Raw genomic sequence first — 19092 nt, forward strand, 5'->3', positions numbered from 1 at the left:
ACTTAAATATTTTAGACAAATGACTTGATTTGGACTTAAGTCATTGAGTCAAATGCTTTGGGTTGAAATTAAGTGTTTTGATTTAACATTTTCAAGTTTTGTAAGTAGAACAACTAGATTGCTACACATTATTTTCTGTTATTTTTTAGTCGAGTTACTGCTCGTAATCGGAGTTTACCAATTTTAATGGTTTATCGTTTTGTTATTATATACAAGTGGTTTGACTTTCTCTAATAATAGGGCTACCATATTTTCAGCACCGAAAAAGAGGACATTTTTTGCCGGCAAGTAAAACGAAAGTAGAATTGTTCCCTTTGAGTTTGATGATGTTTTATGCTTATTATCGGAATGTTTGGTTGTTTTGGGATTCTTGGATTAATTTTCGATAGGAAATTTGGTGTTGCTGGCCGAGCGCAAATATTGATCTGTCTGTTGCCAGCGCAATGTTTTTGCTGTTGGCGGCTACGAAGAGAGTTATAACTGAAAATTTAAAAGCCTACGTTTTACAAACACCTTTTCTTTATTAATGGGCCTTTTTACATGTGAGGTTCTGTTGCAAGTTTTCTGGCGCAATGTTTGCTATAACAATCAAGAAGATACGGCTGGTAGGGCAATTTGTTTGAAAACCTTTTTTAAAACAGCAATTCAGCATGTTATGGCTACAGTATTTTTTTGGAAATAATTACAACGTCTCGCCGAAAAGTCTTGTTTAAAAATATAAGCAACTAACTCGAAATGCGAGAAAAGAGGACATTTGGGCATTTTTTAACGTCCTCGGAGGACCATTCATTTTTCTTGAGAAAAGAGGACAAATCCTCCTAAAAGAGGACATATGATTGGCCTATCTAATAATGACTTGACTGGAACTTGACTGGGCAACCGATGACTTGGACTAGGACTTCACTTGCAATATTTTGAAAAGACTTGACTTGGACTTCAGTTATTTTACAAATGACTTGTTTACAACACTATAATGGCGACCTTGATGTGGGCTTATAATGAGTTTAGTACACGCTTGGTATAGTTTTGTATTAGTAATGCAATATCACCTATTTTGTTATTTGAACTTATTAGCTTAATTTACCAAATAATAAGTTCAATAATAAAAAGGAAAAAAGGCTGTTTGTCTATCGCATGCAATCGCAGATTTGAAGCTATTAGCAAAACTATATCGTAAATCGCGATATATTAGTTCCTTAACAAGAGTATTCCATAGCTCATTCAAGTGGTATAAGTCAATTAACGTACCGTATATACACAGATGCTTTTAAAAGTTTCCCCAAAAAAATCTAAAAGCGTTTATGACGAATGTTTACAATTTCGACTACCTAATTTGGTAAACAATTTTAAGCCGGGCGAAAATTGATCACTTTAGAGCAGTGCTTCTTAAGCTTAGTTTAGTTCACCCCTAGCATCTATCTCCAGATTTCATTCACCCTTGTCTTATGATATGATAAAACTATCTCGTCTTTATATAACAGCACAGATTGCACACCTGGAGTACCCGCCCTGCTCGCAAATTATATCATCCATTTCTGACGGTTCACCCCTGCAAAAATGTTATTCACCTGATTAAGAAACACTGCTTTAGGAGGGTGTTTTTTCCTCTATTTTACGGTTTCTGACTAAAAAACCCAAAGCTTATCTATATACCAGCTGTATTTGCCCGACAAACTTTTTCCGTTTCGATAAAAACTAAAACACAGAACAAGTTAGAAAAAAATAGTTTATTATCGGCGCGCGAACCGATGTAGCAACGAAGAAATGCGCGCCAAACGAAAGCTCGACTTGCAAAGAGCAAAAAACATCGCTGAAGCTTCGGACAAAATACAGCGAGGGCGCTTGTAGCACCAAAAGAAAAACTTAACTTCAACACCATTGCATGGAAAGTATAGGATTTCACAAAAAGCAAAACTTGGATGTTTCGCAGCGGCATAAATAACAAAAGCAACGAGAAATCGCGGGCGGAACAATCGAAGCGGCGTTTAAACAATCTCCCACTGTTCGTTAACAATCTCCAAATTCTCATAAAGAATTTTTAAGAAGAAAAATCGCATAGCTTTAAACCGCAATTATTGATTGCTTTGCAGTTGATTTTGAGACGCTAAACAAGCAAAGCCTACACAGATAAGTTTCGATCGCCAAAACAATTTTGAAATTTTTATTTGAAACGTTTAAACCGGTGGATCTTAAGCTGTGTGCCTAGAGAGTTTCTTGAGTGTGGCGCGAAACCTATTGTAATTTATGGAAAACAACCCGTTCCAATTACAAAAAGCATGCGAGACTGGAATGCACACTCTCCATTAGATAACTGGTCAATTTCTAATAAGCAAATTTGTTCTAGAAAGTGTTTTTTTTTAGAACCACAGGTTTAACGGGTACAATGAAGACATCTGCCTTGGCTTATCGCTCTGTGTCTTTTAATCCTCCTTTTCGGGATTAAGCGCGCGATTATCAAAGGATTGCAAGACACGGGGAAGCAGCATCAACCTCTTCTTCTCAATCTTCTTCTCACGGAGCGCAACACTCTTCAACAACAAGAGGACCTTTCCCCCATAGCGGATATGACATCACCACACGTGACGTCATCACACAGCGTTCGCTCCGGAAGTCCCCTCCTCCTCCTCCATTACGTCATCCATGACGGAGGAGATATTGGAGGTGCGAGCTGATGTGCAGGGAGTGGAGCTGGCGGTGCTCAGATGCCTCCTCAGAGTCCGGATGCCGTTTTCCAGCGTGTCCATGTGGAGGGTGACGTTGATCCCCAGGTTCTTGAGATCACTGAGATAAGAGGAAGTTGGTTAGGATTTTTTTCTTTTTTTTAAGATTTTTTTTTAGTTTTTTTTTGTAATTTTTTAAGAAAAATTCAGTTAACGGTTGAACTTAATCGCCAGGTTCTTAAGATCACTGAGATTGCAGGAAGGTGGTTTAAGATATTTTATTGTTTAATTTTTTTAGGATTTTTTGTAATTTTTTTCCAGAAAAATTCAGTTAACTGTTAAACTTAATCGCCAGGTTCTTGAGATCACTGAGATTGGAGGAAGTTGGTTTTAGGATTTTTTTTAAGATATCAACGTTTTTTAAAATAGGAAGTTATTGAAAAGGACATTAAAATTAGGCACTTTGCATACATGCAGAAATATGCCTAGTTTAGTGTTTATTTGTTGATTTTGGCAGTTTTGAAATGATTTTAAAGCGTCCTGGGAAATTATACATCAACAACAATGCCGCCAAAACGGTAAAAGATTTCATCTGCGATGCAGGAGTCATCCTATTCTGACGTCACACAGGTTTGTTTACTTTCAAAACTGCTTACTTTATAGTGAGGTTCGAGACTTTCTCCAGGTTGTCGATTCCACGCTGCTGGAACTGGTCGCTGTAGCCACTCAAGCGTTGCAATTCCAGCCAATCACGGACCGAGTTGACCTGCCCGTTGTCCATGGCACGGCTCAGATTAGGGGTCGCTCTAAGGGTTGAAGGTCAAAGGTTAAACACAAGTCAAAAACGGTATTTGGTCGAAATATTGGGGTAAGCCTCGGTATTCAAATTTTAACATTTTTGCTTTCAGTTGATTATTTTACTTTTTCGAGCAGTAAGTAATACAGAGAAAAAATAAATGCTACTAAAAGTAGATAACACTTTGTCAAAAAAACAATTAGTTTTCTTGATTTGTTGTTAACATGAATTAAGTATTCAAGTTATTTGGTTCAAATATTGCGGCATATGATCCTAAAATATTAATTGCCATTTTAGTGAATAATTTTGACTTTTTCTAGCATTGGTATAGTTAAAAAAAATAAAATATACCCCAAGTAGGTAACACTGCGTTAAATTATCAACTTCTTTTGTTGCTTATTTTCAATATGGAAAAAAATTAAATTCACCGGCATACGACCAAAAAAAAAATTAAACTTTTAGTTCAGTGGCATATGAATCAATCCTATTTATTGCTTCTATATCGAACTTACCCGATATGGAAGGATGCCGCCTCTGATCGCTGAACCGTGTTACCGCTGCTGACGTTCATGTTCAGCTGTTCCGGTTGAGCGAGCAGGGAGTCGAGTGTCCTTACGATGTCGGTAAAAGGAGGTCGTTTGGACGCCTCGGCAGACCAGCATGTCAACATTAGGTCGTGAAGCACCTTGGGACAGCCCTGAGTGGAATATAGAGAAATGGTTAGCATTGGTTGTCTTCGATAATCTATAAACGGCCTTAAGTTTTATATAAATGTTGATTTTTTGTTTCGAGGATTTTGGGATGCTAGTAAAATGTTTACTCAGTAATCTGTCGTAAGTGTTCTGTGAAAACGAATAGTAAGAGTTCCATGAAAAAGTATTCTGTAAAAAACGTATTGTATTTAAAAAAGTATTGTACAAAGGGTCATTGGTATTTTTGTCGTAAGACGTCCATAACAAAACAAAAAAAAAGTATTTTATAAATGGTTGTAAGTGTGCCATTTTAGCTTGTAATAACTCTATAAAACATCAAAGGTAGTGTATGGAATTTGTTTAATGCTCTTTCCTATGTTCTGAGCAATTTGTAACATCTTTCTGAGCCATTTGTTACAGGGTACTTATCTTTTAATTGGTTCCAATGCTACAAGTAGCCAAAAAATTACACAAAAATCACAAAACACACAAATCCTCACCGTGGGAGATGGCAGCCTCATTCCCTTGTCCACATTCTCCATAACTTGCTGATTACTCATATCCCAGTAAGGCTTCTGGCCGTACGACATAACTTCCCACATGACGATGCCGTAGCTCCAAACATCAGAAGCTGTGGTGAACTCACGGTAGTGGATGCACTCTGGCGCCGTCCAGCGGATCGCGATTTTGCCGCCCTGCGAAAAAACATGACGTCATGGAAAAATTCGAAAAAAAAGTGCTTTGATATAAAATAAATAGGGTTTTTCAAGAAAATTGCAGTTGGAACTTATAGATAAATAAAACCAAAAAATAAAAAAATATGTCAAAAGAACAATCTACTAATTTAGGGTGAATATCAAATCCCAAACAGAAGTAAACGATATGCTACCTACTTCTGTATAGGCTTTAATTTGTTTTACCTCTTATTATAACCTCCAGCTGTTAAGCTATAAACTTATCATTCCGGTTTCGTTTTTATGCACCACGTTCTTATGCGGTGTCATACAAAACTTCGAACCACCTTACGTCCCTAAATAAAACAAGCTCAGCGGTACGCGACATGCGACACACGACACGCAACAAGGTATTGCATTGCGATGAGCAATTAGGCGCAATTACAATCTCCAGTAAACAATGTGAAACGGGGATTTAATGTCGCGCTGGGTTTTGATAGGATCGTGTTTCGAGGTTTGCTTATTTCACCATCGAGGGAAATATTCTCGCGTAAAAAGCGTCGTTTGTGACGTGCGCGCGCTGCTAGGCAACCAAAGCACAGCAAATAAGTGGGAATTTGCGGTTCAGCAGTTACAGCAATGTCAATACTGCACATTGTCATAATGTCATATGGCCTTAATGAACAACTTAATATTGCGAAAATGAGCCAGCGTGGTATAAATGCATGACAGCTATACCGACTAGAGTTAACAAATATGAGCTATGAGCTAGACTTAAAAAAATGGTAGTTTTTGCTTGTTTGGCGCCTTCTTCGACAATCCGTAAAAATATTTTTCGTCAAATCGGCTTTTATTTAAACATTCAATTCAAATTTTCAAAAAACTGTTATTTTTTTTAAATAACAAAAGATAAAAAGTGTATTCGAGTAAAACTATGGCGGTTAAAGATGTGATTCTAATTTGAATTGAATTGCGCCAGCAGACGCAACAGCAAACGCAATTGAGGTCGGAATGTCGAAATTACACCTACGTCGGTTGCCCCACAAAAACGTGTTACGTAATATTTTCATCCGTAATAGAAACCGCACATGGCGAAAGTAAAGTATCACTGTTCTAAAACGTGAATCACGGGTTGTTTATTTCACTTTTTTGCGCTCGACTAAGTCGTATAGGGTGATGTTGTTTAAATTTTACACCAACCATTTAATATTATCAACTTATGACCAATTAAATGTAAAAAAAAATGAAAAATTATACAAAAAAAAATTGAAAGCATAATGGATGAAGGTTCTAGTTCAGGGAAATCAAAGCAAATACAGAACAACAACATCGGTTGAAAATGAATGAGCTTTTAATATAAACGTAAAAATATGCTTCATCTTTCTGTATGTATTTTGATATTTATTCCACGTCCAAGTACTACCATTGCCAGTCATACTGTTGGTAGAAAAATGAAGCTTCAGAAAAAAAAGTAGCAGCGCAGTCTTAAAGTTAACTATCCCAGTTCCAAAATACGACTAAATTATTAGATACACTTGTTACACTGTTATTTTGAACAACCATAACGGCGCACATATTACTAGTGCTAGTCCCCATAGACAAATAGGGGTTGCGTCACCAACATATTTAAACCTAAAAAAAGGTTTTTGCAAGCAAGAGAAAAATATAGCGTGAGGTTAAAAAATAGTCTGAGGTGAGGTTCAAACCCATGACCTCGGCCAAGTCGGGACTGGTTTAAAAAACAGCTTTTTTCGCTTTTTAAAATCGCACCTGTGTTGTGTAGGTGGCGTGCGGGTCGTTCTCAAGCGTGCGGGAAAGTCCGAAGTCGGAAACCTTGCAGACGAGCTCGGAGTTGACGAGGATGTTCCTGGCGGCCAGGTCGCGGTGCACGTACTTCATGGAGGAGAGGTAGCGCATCCCGGAAGCGATACCCTTCAGCATCTCGACCAGCTGGAGGATCGAAAGCTGGCCTTTTTGCAACTAAAAAGAATTGAAAGCGGTTAAGAGAATGCAAAAAATTAAGAGCGGTTAACAGCATTGTTTGGGGGACTTGGACACAGCAAAAAGATTAGATGCAGCTCAAAAATGGTCAGGGTTTTAATAATAGTCGAGACCGACTCGCGATGCCGCTCAAATTTAATAACTTCTCTATTATAAAAGAAAAAATAAAAACAAAATTTTTTTTTTAACTTTTTTTAAAGGAAACTTGGTCCTAAGAATACTAGAGTAAGCTAAAGGATATGCGCTGCTACCGATTTTCAAGTTGTATGGTAAGCAATTAAGTTACCAAGTTTACCTCCAGGTAGTTGTCCAGTGATTTGTTTTCCATGTATTCGGTGATGATCATGTAAGGGTAAGCTAAAAGTTAAAAAGGGATGATTATTAGTTAACTGCAATAAAAAGAAACTATACATTGTATTCACCGTAATCCACCGGCAAAAAATAAGGTTCCCGCCATTTATAAAATCGTTTGAAAATTATATATTTATATTTGTCTATCTTTTTCACTTAAATGTTTATTTTTTCACTTAAAACTTTAAATTACAATCAGCAAACACTTGTAAAATAAATCAAAGCAACAGAATAATAAAATAGATTAGAGCATGTATTTTTTTTAATTGTTTTTTGGCCCTTTACCCATTTACAAGATAAAAAAAGAACTACACCCAAATCCTTTAAAAATCACATAAAGAAAACGTCATTCAGTCATTTATTTGTTTCCCAAACCTTTGGTAACGACGCCTTTCAGTTGCACGATATTGGGGTCGTTGAACTGCGCCATGGTCGACGCCTCCCTTAGAAAGTTCCGCTGGTCACGCTTCGTTGAACCCTGCTTCAGGCGCTTTACTGCCACCACGTGGTTGTGTCCTCGGCTCCCCTTAAGCCTTCCTCGACACACTTCGGCAAATTCACCTGGTTGGTGGGAAAATCGGTGTTTTTTGTAAGTTATTTTACTTCGGGTAGTCTAAAGTTGGTCTAGCTTTCTGAAAATTAGATAAATTTATTTTTCCTTTCGCAGTTCTAATCCCATATCACCATTTTAGTAAAGGTTCTTCATTTTTTGATGGTTTATTAGTTTGATTGGCTACTTATTATTTATCAGTCTTTGAAAATAAAATTTCTTTTTCATTAGCGTAGTAATTACCAAGTCATGATATCGTAGAAAACACTTTAAATTTGTATTTTTGTGTTTTACATTATTGTTAAAAAAAATATTTTTTTCATTTCATTACCAATGAACTTTTCTATTAGACATAAAAAATGTGTTAATGTTTTAAATTTAATAGAAGTTTGTTTTAACTATCTTAATCAAGCATTTAATTCGTACGCAACATTTTATCTCTTTTATTACCAAACCAGCTTAACTAAAAAAAAAATCGAAATTTCGGATACAAAATGGCGGCCAAAAGCGAGACCAAGGCGTGCGACGCAACCTACCAGTTCCGATCTTGTTCTCAACGATGACGTCACGGCTGTTGATCTCGGTGGCGAACTGGGCGATTCCCTTGTGTGGGTCGGGGTAGTCGACGTAGATGCGCTGGCCTTTGGGTGGCAGATCGACTGTGAGTTGCGTGAATAACACAAATCATTGCAGAGCAAGCGGGGAAGCACACACAGACAGAGGAACATAGGCGAATTACACTGGGTAATAGGCAGGCTGTTTGCAGAAATTAAACTGGAAATTTTGAGCTCGACTTAGACAAAAAGGTAACCAATTTTTTACAGAAACACGCTGTTTGCTATATTTTCATTTTTTCCCTGTTTGCCATATTTTCAGGCAAAAAAAACAAAAAATAGGCTTAAAACGCGATTTTTCTTTTTTTAGAATCAATTTTTACTTTCAGCAAGCGGAAAACACACACAGACAGAGGAACAGGGGGACAAATTACACAGGGTAAACAGGCGAGGTTTTTGCAGAAATTAAACTGGAAATTTTTAATCTCGACAAAAGAGGTAATTTAAAGCGAATTTCCGATTTTTTTTTATTTAAGATTTTGGCATACACATAGAGAGGGACAAATTGAAAGGAGTAAAATCTAGGGTGTTTGCAAAAAGGCAAATATAAAGAATAGGCTTACAATTAGCGGTAAATCACACAACACAGTAATGTAAGGATTTTCGATTAGTTTTTTCGCACGAAATTTTGTTTTTCTAGTTAAAAAAATTAGTCATTTGCCAAAATAGCAAATCTAAGACTGAATTTTTCCAATAACATTGTTATCGGCTTCACAAAACATTTTTTTAGAGCTCAAACAACAAAAATTACGTGAATTTTTTTTTGCCATAGATCATTACAGCTAGTGATAAAAAAAATCAGACCAAGTAATTACCTCCACATAATTACAATTGCTAGACGATTTTTTAGAAAATTTTTTTTCACAGTAATACCAAAAAAAAATTAGGATTTCAACCCAGAAAACTCACCAATAAGCGACTGCATCTGCGGCTGAATTCCCTTAACATCATCAGCCAGTTGTTGCTGTTTCTTTCTATTCGCTCGCGAAGTGTTCAAACACAAAAGTTTACCAGTCTTCCTGTACACAACGATCAGGGCTAGGACCACGACCACCAGCACTATACCGCAGGCTGCGGCCACTATGGTCATGGTTCCAGTGGAACCGACGCTGGCGCCGGCGTTTCCGAGCACCGCGCTCGTGTGGATAGTGTAGGGGCGACTGTAGGGCCCGGCGCCGGCCACCGTTCTGGCCCGAACCTGGACTTTGTAGAAGCTGCCAGGTGCTAGCTTGTCCAAGGTTGCTTTGTTGGTGGTTATCTGCAAAAAATGTTTGCTTTCAATTAATTATATTTAAGTAAAATAAAAAACAAATTAAAAAATGTAAGATAAAAGAGAATTGTGTTGGGTCGCCAATGTGTGAATGTTGATTAATGTAAGACGTAATGATAAAAAAGGAAAAAAAAATAACCAATGCAAAAATATTATGTTGTATGTATTTACTTTAAACTGAAATGCAAGGCATACAAAAAACTATATCTTCTCAAACTAAATAAAATAACAAAAAAAGGAAATGTTAAATGTTTTAACTTTAAACGATAAAAAATAAAAAAACTTAAAAAATAAAAAATAAATTGAAAATAAAGCAAATTAAAAATAAGAAAAACAAAAATAAAATACGACAATAAGACGAATTATATTAATAATACAAAAATGAAGACCAACCAAAAAAAAAACGACAAAAAATCCATTTTTCCACAAACCTTGGAACTAACTGCTGCCGCATCATTGGAATCCTTCTCCTGGTAAGTGACGTCATAACCTGTGATGACGCCATTGGGGTGACGTGGAGCGGGCCACGTGATCGTGACCTCATCCGGTTTGATGCTTGTCATCGTCACGTTTCCGACACCAGAGGGCGCTGCGGGAAAAAGAAAAGTGAAATTCGTGTTTCGGGTGAAATAAAAATTATTCTCAACACATTTTATCAATTTCCGAAGTAAAACAAAAGGTATAAACACAACTAAATCATTCTGTAACTGAACAGTTTTAAGGGTACAAAAAATATATAGATAACAGAATAAATAAAAAATTGAAATTTTAAACGGACACAATATTTACAATGTCAACTCCAAAAGACCATTTTTCCAGTTCTATTAGTATTCGGCTTCATTTTTTTTTGATAAAATCCTACAATAAGCGGAACTTATTTACAGTAACGCGTTTCCCTCCAAAAAACAACAAGTTGTAAAAACACTTACAACATCTGGTTTTACGCGAATACAGCATTTTCGTTATTTTTCATAGAACAGTGTTATTTTCTTGATTAAATCTGACATTAGGTCGAACCACGTCCACGCGTATATTCGACCCGTTTAGATGAGGATCTACGAGTTATAGATACGCAATAATGGGGAGTGACGTCAAATGATGACGTAAGCAAAGATGGCGGTGAATCACGAGGGAGTGAAATCAGGCGAGAGAAGATCTGTGTACGCTTTTAGGAAAAACAAGTTTTGGAACACAAAAATATGCGAAAGCGATTTCGCGTGAACTCGAATGAATCATAGAATGAATATCACATTAATACCAATACTGAAGTAGGCATATAGAAACGACTTGAATGATGTGGACAATGACTAAGACTTATTCGAAACGATTACAAATCCTGTAAAGTTCTGTATGTTTGTTATTCATTTTGCGCCAACTACAACCTCCATTCATTATCTTAAGATTCATTCGAAAAGTTCACCAAATGCTGCCCACTTTCGTATGAGCTTTAAAACCAATTCGACAACCTCCAGCCTTAATATTGCTTCAAAATGAATCATCTTTAAACAGTTTTAACCCTCCGGGAAAGTAGCTTTGTTTATTGCGCAATCCGTTTAATTCCGCTAATAATCCTCTTTTAATTTAACTTCCTTGCAATTCGGTGGTTCGTATTTAATTGGAAAAGAAACAGATGGGCGTAGATTTGCAAAAGGTTTTAGGTTCGTCGAAATATCTTAACCTTTACTTTCAAGAAAATTCCAGAAAAACTGCTGAAAAAGTGGGTGTTTTGAATATACGCAGCGCATTATTCAACGTCTGATATTATCGACTTGCAAAAGGTTAACGACGAAACGAAGTTTTAGGCAGAAAACTGGTCGCGATTAAAAGCGGGCGGTCTTCTTTCTTGCGCAACAACAGCGCGAGTTATTTGTCGGTCGGACGCTAAATCGCCTCAAGCCTCGAAATCTCGCGACGACAACAAACAGAAGAAAACTCGACCTGTCAGAAAGACTCTGCACTTCATACCACATTTACCCACAGCATGGTCGCGAGTAAACAATTTTACATAAGTGATGCAATTGTTGTTCAATTTTCGATATTGAAATGTCAAGGCTTTCATTTTTATTCACCAACTACAACCTCCAGCCAGTGTCTTAAGATTTATTCGAAATGTTCACAAAATGCTTCCTACTTCTGTATGGGCTTTGATATTCATTCTACGTCTACAACATTAAATTATTATTAAGATTTATTTGAAACGTTAACAAAATTCAAACCACTTTTGCACGGGCTTTAAAAAATTAATTCCATGTCAACTACAACCTCAAGCCATTACACTCATAACGTCAATAGCAAAACAAAAACACACACAAAAGGAAATTGTTTATTATACTTTTAACAAATTCGTGCAGGATCAAACAAGAACTATATTCTACTTTTCCTCTATTTAAGGTTGTTGGAAGCCTCTAATAAATAAAGTGCTTGTAGAATAAAAAACGGCAAGTCATGTAGTACACAACCGCACATATGCATAAAGCGATCAGCGGTTCGCGAATTCCTACTCCACTATGACGTAACACGGGGGCGCGGCGGCGAAAAAAAGGGGGAGGGGAGGACTTTTACATAATCGCGCTATTTATAGACGCTCAGTTTGTTTTGCGAGCGAAAGATACCGAAGTGAATGCATTTTGTGTCGGGCGAAATGAATCCGGATCAAAATGGGATTTAATCGGGCTTATCTCGCGCCAGAAGTGTCGCGTATCGCGTCCGTAGAGCGCCGCGTTACGCGTTACGCGTATGTCGCGCGTAAGCGGTCGTGCTTTTGGCGTCGGATGTTGCGCGCTTCTGGTACTTTCGAGGTATCGTGTGCGCTCTTATCGCAAAGTATTTGGTCGCTGAGGAAATCGTTCGCGATTCACCTTTTAGCATTTTTGGGCGAGAATGCGATAAAAATTTGTACGATTTTCAGAAGAAAACCACTCACGGTGCATTTTAAGTGAAAAACGGTGCATCTTTGCATCAAGTATTCAGGCATTGCACAAAAAAAACGTATTTTTTTAAAGAAAACCAGTTAAAAAAATATTAAAAGATTCAGATTCCAATTAACTATCACTTTAAAAAATAACTTTCAAAAAATAACTTAAAACCTAAATAACGTAATTTCCTACAGTAGATTAATCAAAGATTAATTTGAAAATCAGAAGCGCGCTTTTGGCGTCGGATGTTGCGCGCTTCTGGTGCTTTCGAGGTATCGTGTGCGCTCTTATCGCAAAGTATTTGGTCGCTGAGGAAATCGTTCGCGATTCACCTTTTAGCATTTTTGGGCGAGAATGCGATAAAAATTTGTACGATTTTCAGAAGAAAACCACTCACGGTGCATTGTAAGTGAAAAACGGTGCATCTTTGCATCAAGTATTCAGGCATTGCACAAAAAAAACGTATTTTTTTAAAGAAAACCAGTTAAAAAAATATTAAAAGATTCAGATTCCAATTAACTATCACTTTAAAAAATAACTTTCAAAAAATAACTTAAAACCTAAATAACGTAATTTCCTACAGTAGATTAATCAAAGATTAATTTGAAAATTAGCTTTTAAAAATACTTGACTAAGCAAATATTGCAATCATAAGAGCGGATTCCAGTTATTTACCATGTTCTGTATTAAAACAGTCAATGCAAAAAACAGAGGTAAATGTCTTGTGGTTCAGGATCCATAGGAGAATGAAAGTTATAATGACTAAACCGGGAAAAAATTACCCAGAAAGCGCCTTTTCCAAACTTATCTATCACGATTTGCATTAAAACAATCGATCTTGGTCAAAAAACGCCGGTTCTTTATTCGGCAGAAAAGCGTGATATGTTTATTGGCCAGCTGACCAATTTATCATGCGGCGAAAATCGGCGTGAAAGTCGCGTTCCGCGTCGCGCGAAGCCCATTGTTTACGCGACTTGCGGGCCACAAGTACACGACTTTGGAAGCGTATCGCGGCATAATCTCAAGTTGGAGCTGAGGACGCCGGAAAAACGCGGTATTTTGCGCAACTTTTTTTTATTTTTGAGTATACCATAAACATTATAGTCCAACTCCATGTTGGCGTGTTTTTCTCTTAGCGGACCGCATTCTCACAGACTTGCGGGAAAAAAGGCGTTCGGCAAAAAAGGATCAACATTTATTCATTTAAACGAGATCTCGGTTAAATACCACTTAAAACGCACAAAATTACATTTATGGCAGCTTGTAAAAACAGTTTTTTGGCAAAAAAAGCTTTGGATTTTTGTAAAAATTACGAGTGTTTGCGGGACAAAAAAGACAAATAATTAGGTAAAAAAAACGGCTCCAATTTATTGAACCAAAACAACAAAAATTAAAAAAAAAACACGCCAATAGCTTATATATTTGATCTAAGCGTGCGATCACGGGATTTAGTTCGGAAAAAAAAACATCACCTAAAAACGACCAAAATCCTTCAGCTAAAAACCGAGCCTGCGTGAAATATTATCGACCGTGGCATTCCCACGCAAAATAACAGTAAAAGGGCGTATTTGTTGATTCCTCTTAACAAACACAGGCACGAACCTACAGACGTGTACCAGACCACAGCGCGCAAGCCCAAGAATCCGCTGTGACGTAACAGAGAGGAATTCGAACCTTGGAACTGGTTATGATTGTTTGGGCCGCGAAGCGTCATCGCGACACGCCAGATGGATTTTGTTTGTTGGGTGTGAACGAATTTGAGGCTTAAACCGACTGACTGGAGGTCAAAATCAGTTGGCGGTTTTACTTTACGAGCGCCTATCCTGCTTGGGGCGTAACTGATACAATGGATGCGAAATTATGTATTTTGCCGGTTTGACGAGATTGGGAATAATATCATGGACACCATTTTGGTGAAAGAATGAGAGATGATAGTAGGTTTTTTATGTAGTTTGGCCAAATTTTTAATCGACAGCTTCTAAAATGGAATTGGTCCTATAGTTTCAAACCAAACAGAATAGTTTCACAATAACCAACCAACCAACAAACCAAATAAACCAATAACTACTATTCCTTAACTAACCAATCCTATCATAGTGTCGTACATAGCAGCTTTTCGTTTTCAACCAACCAACCAACCAACCAACCAACCAACCAACCAACCAACCAACCAGACATGGTAATATTTTAAGCAACCATATAATGGTTTCATAGCAAACATTGACGATATAGTGTTTAAACAATCAACCAATCAATCAATCAATCAAATCTAGTCTCATAAAAACCTGCGAAATAATGGTTGTCGAGAAAACAACCAAAATATGGTCGCAACTAACCAGCAAATATGGTCGCAAGGTTATTATGGTTCTTTAAAAACCAACAAACAAGGTGACGTCAATTTTCAACTAAACAAAAATAACATGACTTTTAACCATTCAAACAACCAGAATATCTGGTCCGTAAAACACCAACCTGTTTCTTTGGTTGTGACGTACACCATCGTACTCCTCGGGATGAACCTTGAACCCACACTTGCCGAGGCCCCATTCCTCGAGGTCACCCTCAGCCTGTACTTGCTGTGCGGGGTCAGCTTGTCGACTGTGACGTAATAATGGGTTCCGTTGTGACGTAGGCCTACGTAGGCGACGGCCGACGGGCAAGGATGGTAGTAGCTGGAGGAAATACTGGCCTGTTCGCATTTGTATCTGAGAGTATAAAAGTAAGGTTTTTTTGGTGTTGGTAATAAAATAAAAGAGAACATTCAATCAAATGGACGATATATTATATTCTGTGGAATATTTGGTTCCCAAAGAATTGTGGTAATGTTAATTAACTTGGTCGGTGTTAGTTTACGATCAGAAGGAAAAACACATTTTTTTGTATTTTTTCTAGATTTAGTGTTCGACAAACGTTAAACTAACTACTTGACGATCTATGCAACAATATTGATTTGTGCAACATTATTTTTTTGATAAATTTACTTAAGATAAAATATCCATAAAACAACAAACAAAATGACCTTCAAGTCGATTCCATACCCAACGACCATTAAATTCTCTTGAATCGCAATAATTTAACGAATTTATGACTCAACCAAACAGTTTCTTAAAGAGGAACAAAAAGGTCCACATTAACACTCACGTGAAGAAGAGGTCCTTTCTTCCTCCATTGTCATCCGGACTTTGCCAGCGGAGGACCGCGCTTGTTCCGTTGAAACTGAGGACTTTAAGGGAAAGAGGCTCAGATGGGGGAGCTGGAAGGAAAGAAAGAGGTTTTGAGCACGAATTAATGGCTGGAGGTTGTAGTTAGACGTAGAATGAATATCCAGAAGGAAGTAGAATTATGTGAACGTTTTACATAAATATTGCTGAAAATGAATCAAGATTAGTTCGAAACATTTACATAATGCTACCTATTTACATTATGGGCTTTGACGTTCATTCTAAATCTTAAGTAAATAGTAACCACGCCCTGTCGTGGGAAATACGAAAATTAAAAACAAAATGGCGCCGAGTGTGTATTGCATGTTAAATATATATTTTAGCATGAAAGAAACAAAATTGTATTTCCGAAGAATCAAGCTGCAGACTGGGATACATAAAGTTGTAGAAAGTCACAGAAATATAACCAAAATTAAGGATAAACCTAAAATAAACTGCCCAAAAAATGCTTTGAATTGATAAAAAAACACATGAAATTTGAAAAACTGCATTTAAAAGAAAAATTCTAATTTTTTACATAAATTGCCAAAAACGATCCCCTTTTTCTAAAGCAAAAGAAATAATAAAAAAATCACGATAAATTGAGCTTCAACAGTTTGAAACATTGCAAAATCACCCCCAAAAGCGCAATTCTTAACCAGCGCGGCAAATCTTAAAAATGCGCTCGCACTTTGAACACAAAGAGGTCTGTTACAAGCATCAGAAGACAAGCTGAAGATGGTGCTGTTATCGATTGTAGCTCTTTCAACCGCTGCGACACCACCAAGCCACAAACCTACTTTCGCCACTTAACGAGGTACGGGTGAATTGGTGCAACTCTTGCAACGCTAACCGCAGCTAAACAGCGTCAAATGCGATATTTTGGTCGAACATATACCGGCTCATGAACAACTGGCACTATTTTCGGAATGAATTTTGGATTTACAAAACTGAGAATTAATCAAAATTTATTTATAACTGGAGAAAACATAAATGCTAAAAACTGAAAACTAATATAAAAAAGAACTACCATTTGGAATTGACTTAAAAAGGGTGTAAATAACTAAAGAAAATATTCTTTATTCATTGCTGTAGATTTATTTTAAGACCATAGTAAATTTTTACCTCGTGTTACAAAATGACGGATTAAAAAAATGGTTCGCATAGATCAGGGTCAAGAAGACTTTCTTAGAGATGACGTCATAAATTGACGTCATGTAATAAATAAGCCTGTAATAAAAAATACCTGCTGTTTTAGGTCGAACTCAAGTGAATATATGAAATACATTCAAAAAGACGCCAAAGCGTTTTTTTCAATAAATTTTTTTCCTTTTTTTAACTTAATATATTTTTTTAAGTATTACAGAAGGGTTAAAAAATAGGTCAAAAAAAAAAAAAAAAAAAATCAAAAAATTCGTCTTGGACAAAATTGACTCCTGCACGAGACAAATTCAATTTTCTTTTAAAAAAACAAGGACAAAGGGTAGCCCGAGTAGGCTCGAGATTTTAAAAGCCTCGTAAAAATGCCTCAGTTTCAATCTTCGGTCTTTAACCGGTGAACAGACGCAAGTGAAATACGTCGTCCATTGTCAGACGCACTACACAGTAACTTCGTGGGAGAGCAAATTCCTGACAGCTGGCAACTAAACAGGCTTGGAACAGCTGCCAATGGGCGGCGAAAGACGTTTTACGAACGCTTGGCGAAAAGTTAATTCAAAAGTGAATGTGGTATGCGGATTCTGAAAAACAGTGTGTTTAAACTTATGGTAAGACAGTTGACGAAACAAAAAAGTTTTTTTTTGATTTTGCAAGGTTTTTCTCAAGTTTTACATTCAATGCATAAGTACATCTTGAAATTAAACGTATAACTTGTGAAACATGGAATCTTGGACTCCATTTGAAAAAACTAGTTCACGTACTAATAGTCGTATGCGAAGGCGAAATATTAAAAGTCTTTTTTAGAGTTTTTAGAACAATTAACGCAAGTGTAATATCATTGCGACTGACGAAAGTTACATTCTCTCTTTGCCACAATAAATGGACCTAAGACAGAAAATATGCGGTTAGTGCTAAGAGCGAGTTGTTTAAATACATTGTTGAACTCAAATAAACCGAAGTAAAGTTTAATTCTTTTAACTCCAGAGGGTTGCAGCGACTAAAAAGTTAAGAAATACCGCTTTAGTAACAATCACTGCATATGCAGGCCATTCTCCAGCCACCTGCTCTTTGTCAAAACAAACACGTCAAAAGATGCGAAATTTTACAAGGCGGCCAATTAAAACTGGCATGCGAAGAGCTTGCGCAGATAACAGAGGCGATATCCCAAGTGGCGTAACAACGCACAAAGCTAAATAAGGCCTTTCAGTTGAATCAAGAACTGGACGTGGTGATATCACGTAATGGAAAGGGTGCTGATAGCAGGCGTACGTTTGTTAAGTGATGTTAAAAGATGGGTCAGTGGCAATCAGGGGCGAGGATTTTTTTTTCGGGGGGCAACATTTTTTTGGGGGGCAACATTTTTTTGGGGGATGACGTCACAAACTGAACTAGACGTCATAAGTTACGTCAAAAGTATTTTTTTAAATAAAAACACGTAAAACAGTCTCATGTCGATAGAAGCGAGTTTTTATTTAAAAATTTGATAATTCTATGACGTAGCTCGTAACGTCTCGTTTTGACGTAATGGGCTAAGACATATTAGAAACTATTTTTTTTGCATTTATGTAGTTACAAAAAAAGAAAACGCCCCCCTCCCCATGGATCCGGCCCCTGTGGGCACTTGGCAGCCAAGTGCGATGGCCTGGCGCAGATAAGTCGCCTGTCAAATTGTTAGATCGGCAAGCGGACTGACAAGCGCTTAGAGATATGGGGAAGTGAGGCGTGCAAAAGTGACTACGTAACGCGTTTTGCAAATTTTTCAGATAAGTTATAATAATATTGGTTGGAGGTTGTAGTTGGGTGTATAATGAACATCTAAGCCCACACAGAAGTGCATGGCATTTTATGAAGATTTATGTTGTTGAAAATGAATTAGGAATCATTCTAAACGTTCACAAAATGCTACCTACTTCTGTATGGGCTATAATATTCATTCTACGTTTAACTACAACCCCCAGCCATTATGCTCAAAACGTTTTAACATTAACTGTCAAATTCGTTCAGATTCAGTCTCAAATTTTCGCAAAACTCTTCCTAATATTCTTGCAGCGGGGCGAAATTACATATATCGATATACCAACAGCTCTAGTCATGCACACACGAACGCTTTATACGCCTCGTCGCTTTTGAACCGGGGGTTCGGTATGATAACAAGCGACCCCAAAGACGACCTACTGGTGAAATGCGCAGTCGGGTGGATTGAGAAAGGTG

The 19092-nt window shown here is 37.2% G+C and overlaps 1 protein-coding gene across 1 annotated transcript in view; it reads right to left on the reverse strand.

The window, feature by feature from the left end:
* Positions 1 to 2588: 2588 nt before the first annotated feature.
* Positions 2589 to 19092, reverse strand: part of LOC146146731 (ephrin type-B receptor 2-like) — a 45012-nt gene continuing 28508 nt past the window's right edge. The window contains exons 8-19 of the mRNA XM_083387007.1: positions 15665 to 15776; positions 14996 to 15228; positions 10040 to 10197; positions 9248 to 9596; positions 8261 to 8383; positions 7550 to 7735; positions 7119 to 7180; positions 6593 to 6802; positions 4649 to 4843; positions 3969 to 4153; positions 3317 to 3466; positions 2589 to 2781 (exon numbers count right to left, since the gene is read on the reverse strand). Coding sequence (XP_083243133.1) covers positions 2589 to 2781; positions 3317 to 3466; positions 3969 to 4153; positions 4649 to 4843; positions 6593 to 6802; positions 7119 to 7180; positions 7550 to 7735; positions 8261 to 8383; positions 9248 to 9596; positions 10040 to 10197; positions 14996 to 15228; positions 15665 to 15776 — 2156 coding nt within the window. The remainder of the gene's footprint in view (positions 2782 to 3316; positions 3467 to 3968; positions 4154 to 4648; positions 4844 to 6592; positions 6803 to 7118; positions 7181 to 7549; positions 7736 to 8260; positions 8384 to 9247; positions 9597 to 10039; positions 10198 to 14995; positions 15229 to 15664; positions 15777 to 19092) is intronic.

This window comes from Ascidiella aspersa, chromosome 4 (genome assembly GCF_963924565.1).
Source record: "Ascidiella aspersa chromosome 4, kaAscAspe10.2, whole genome shotgun sequence".
Lineage (NCBI taxonomy): Eukaryota > Metazoa > Chordata > Ascidiacea > Phlebobranchia > Ascidiidae > Ascidiella > Ascidiella aspersa.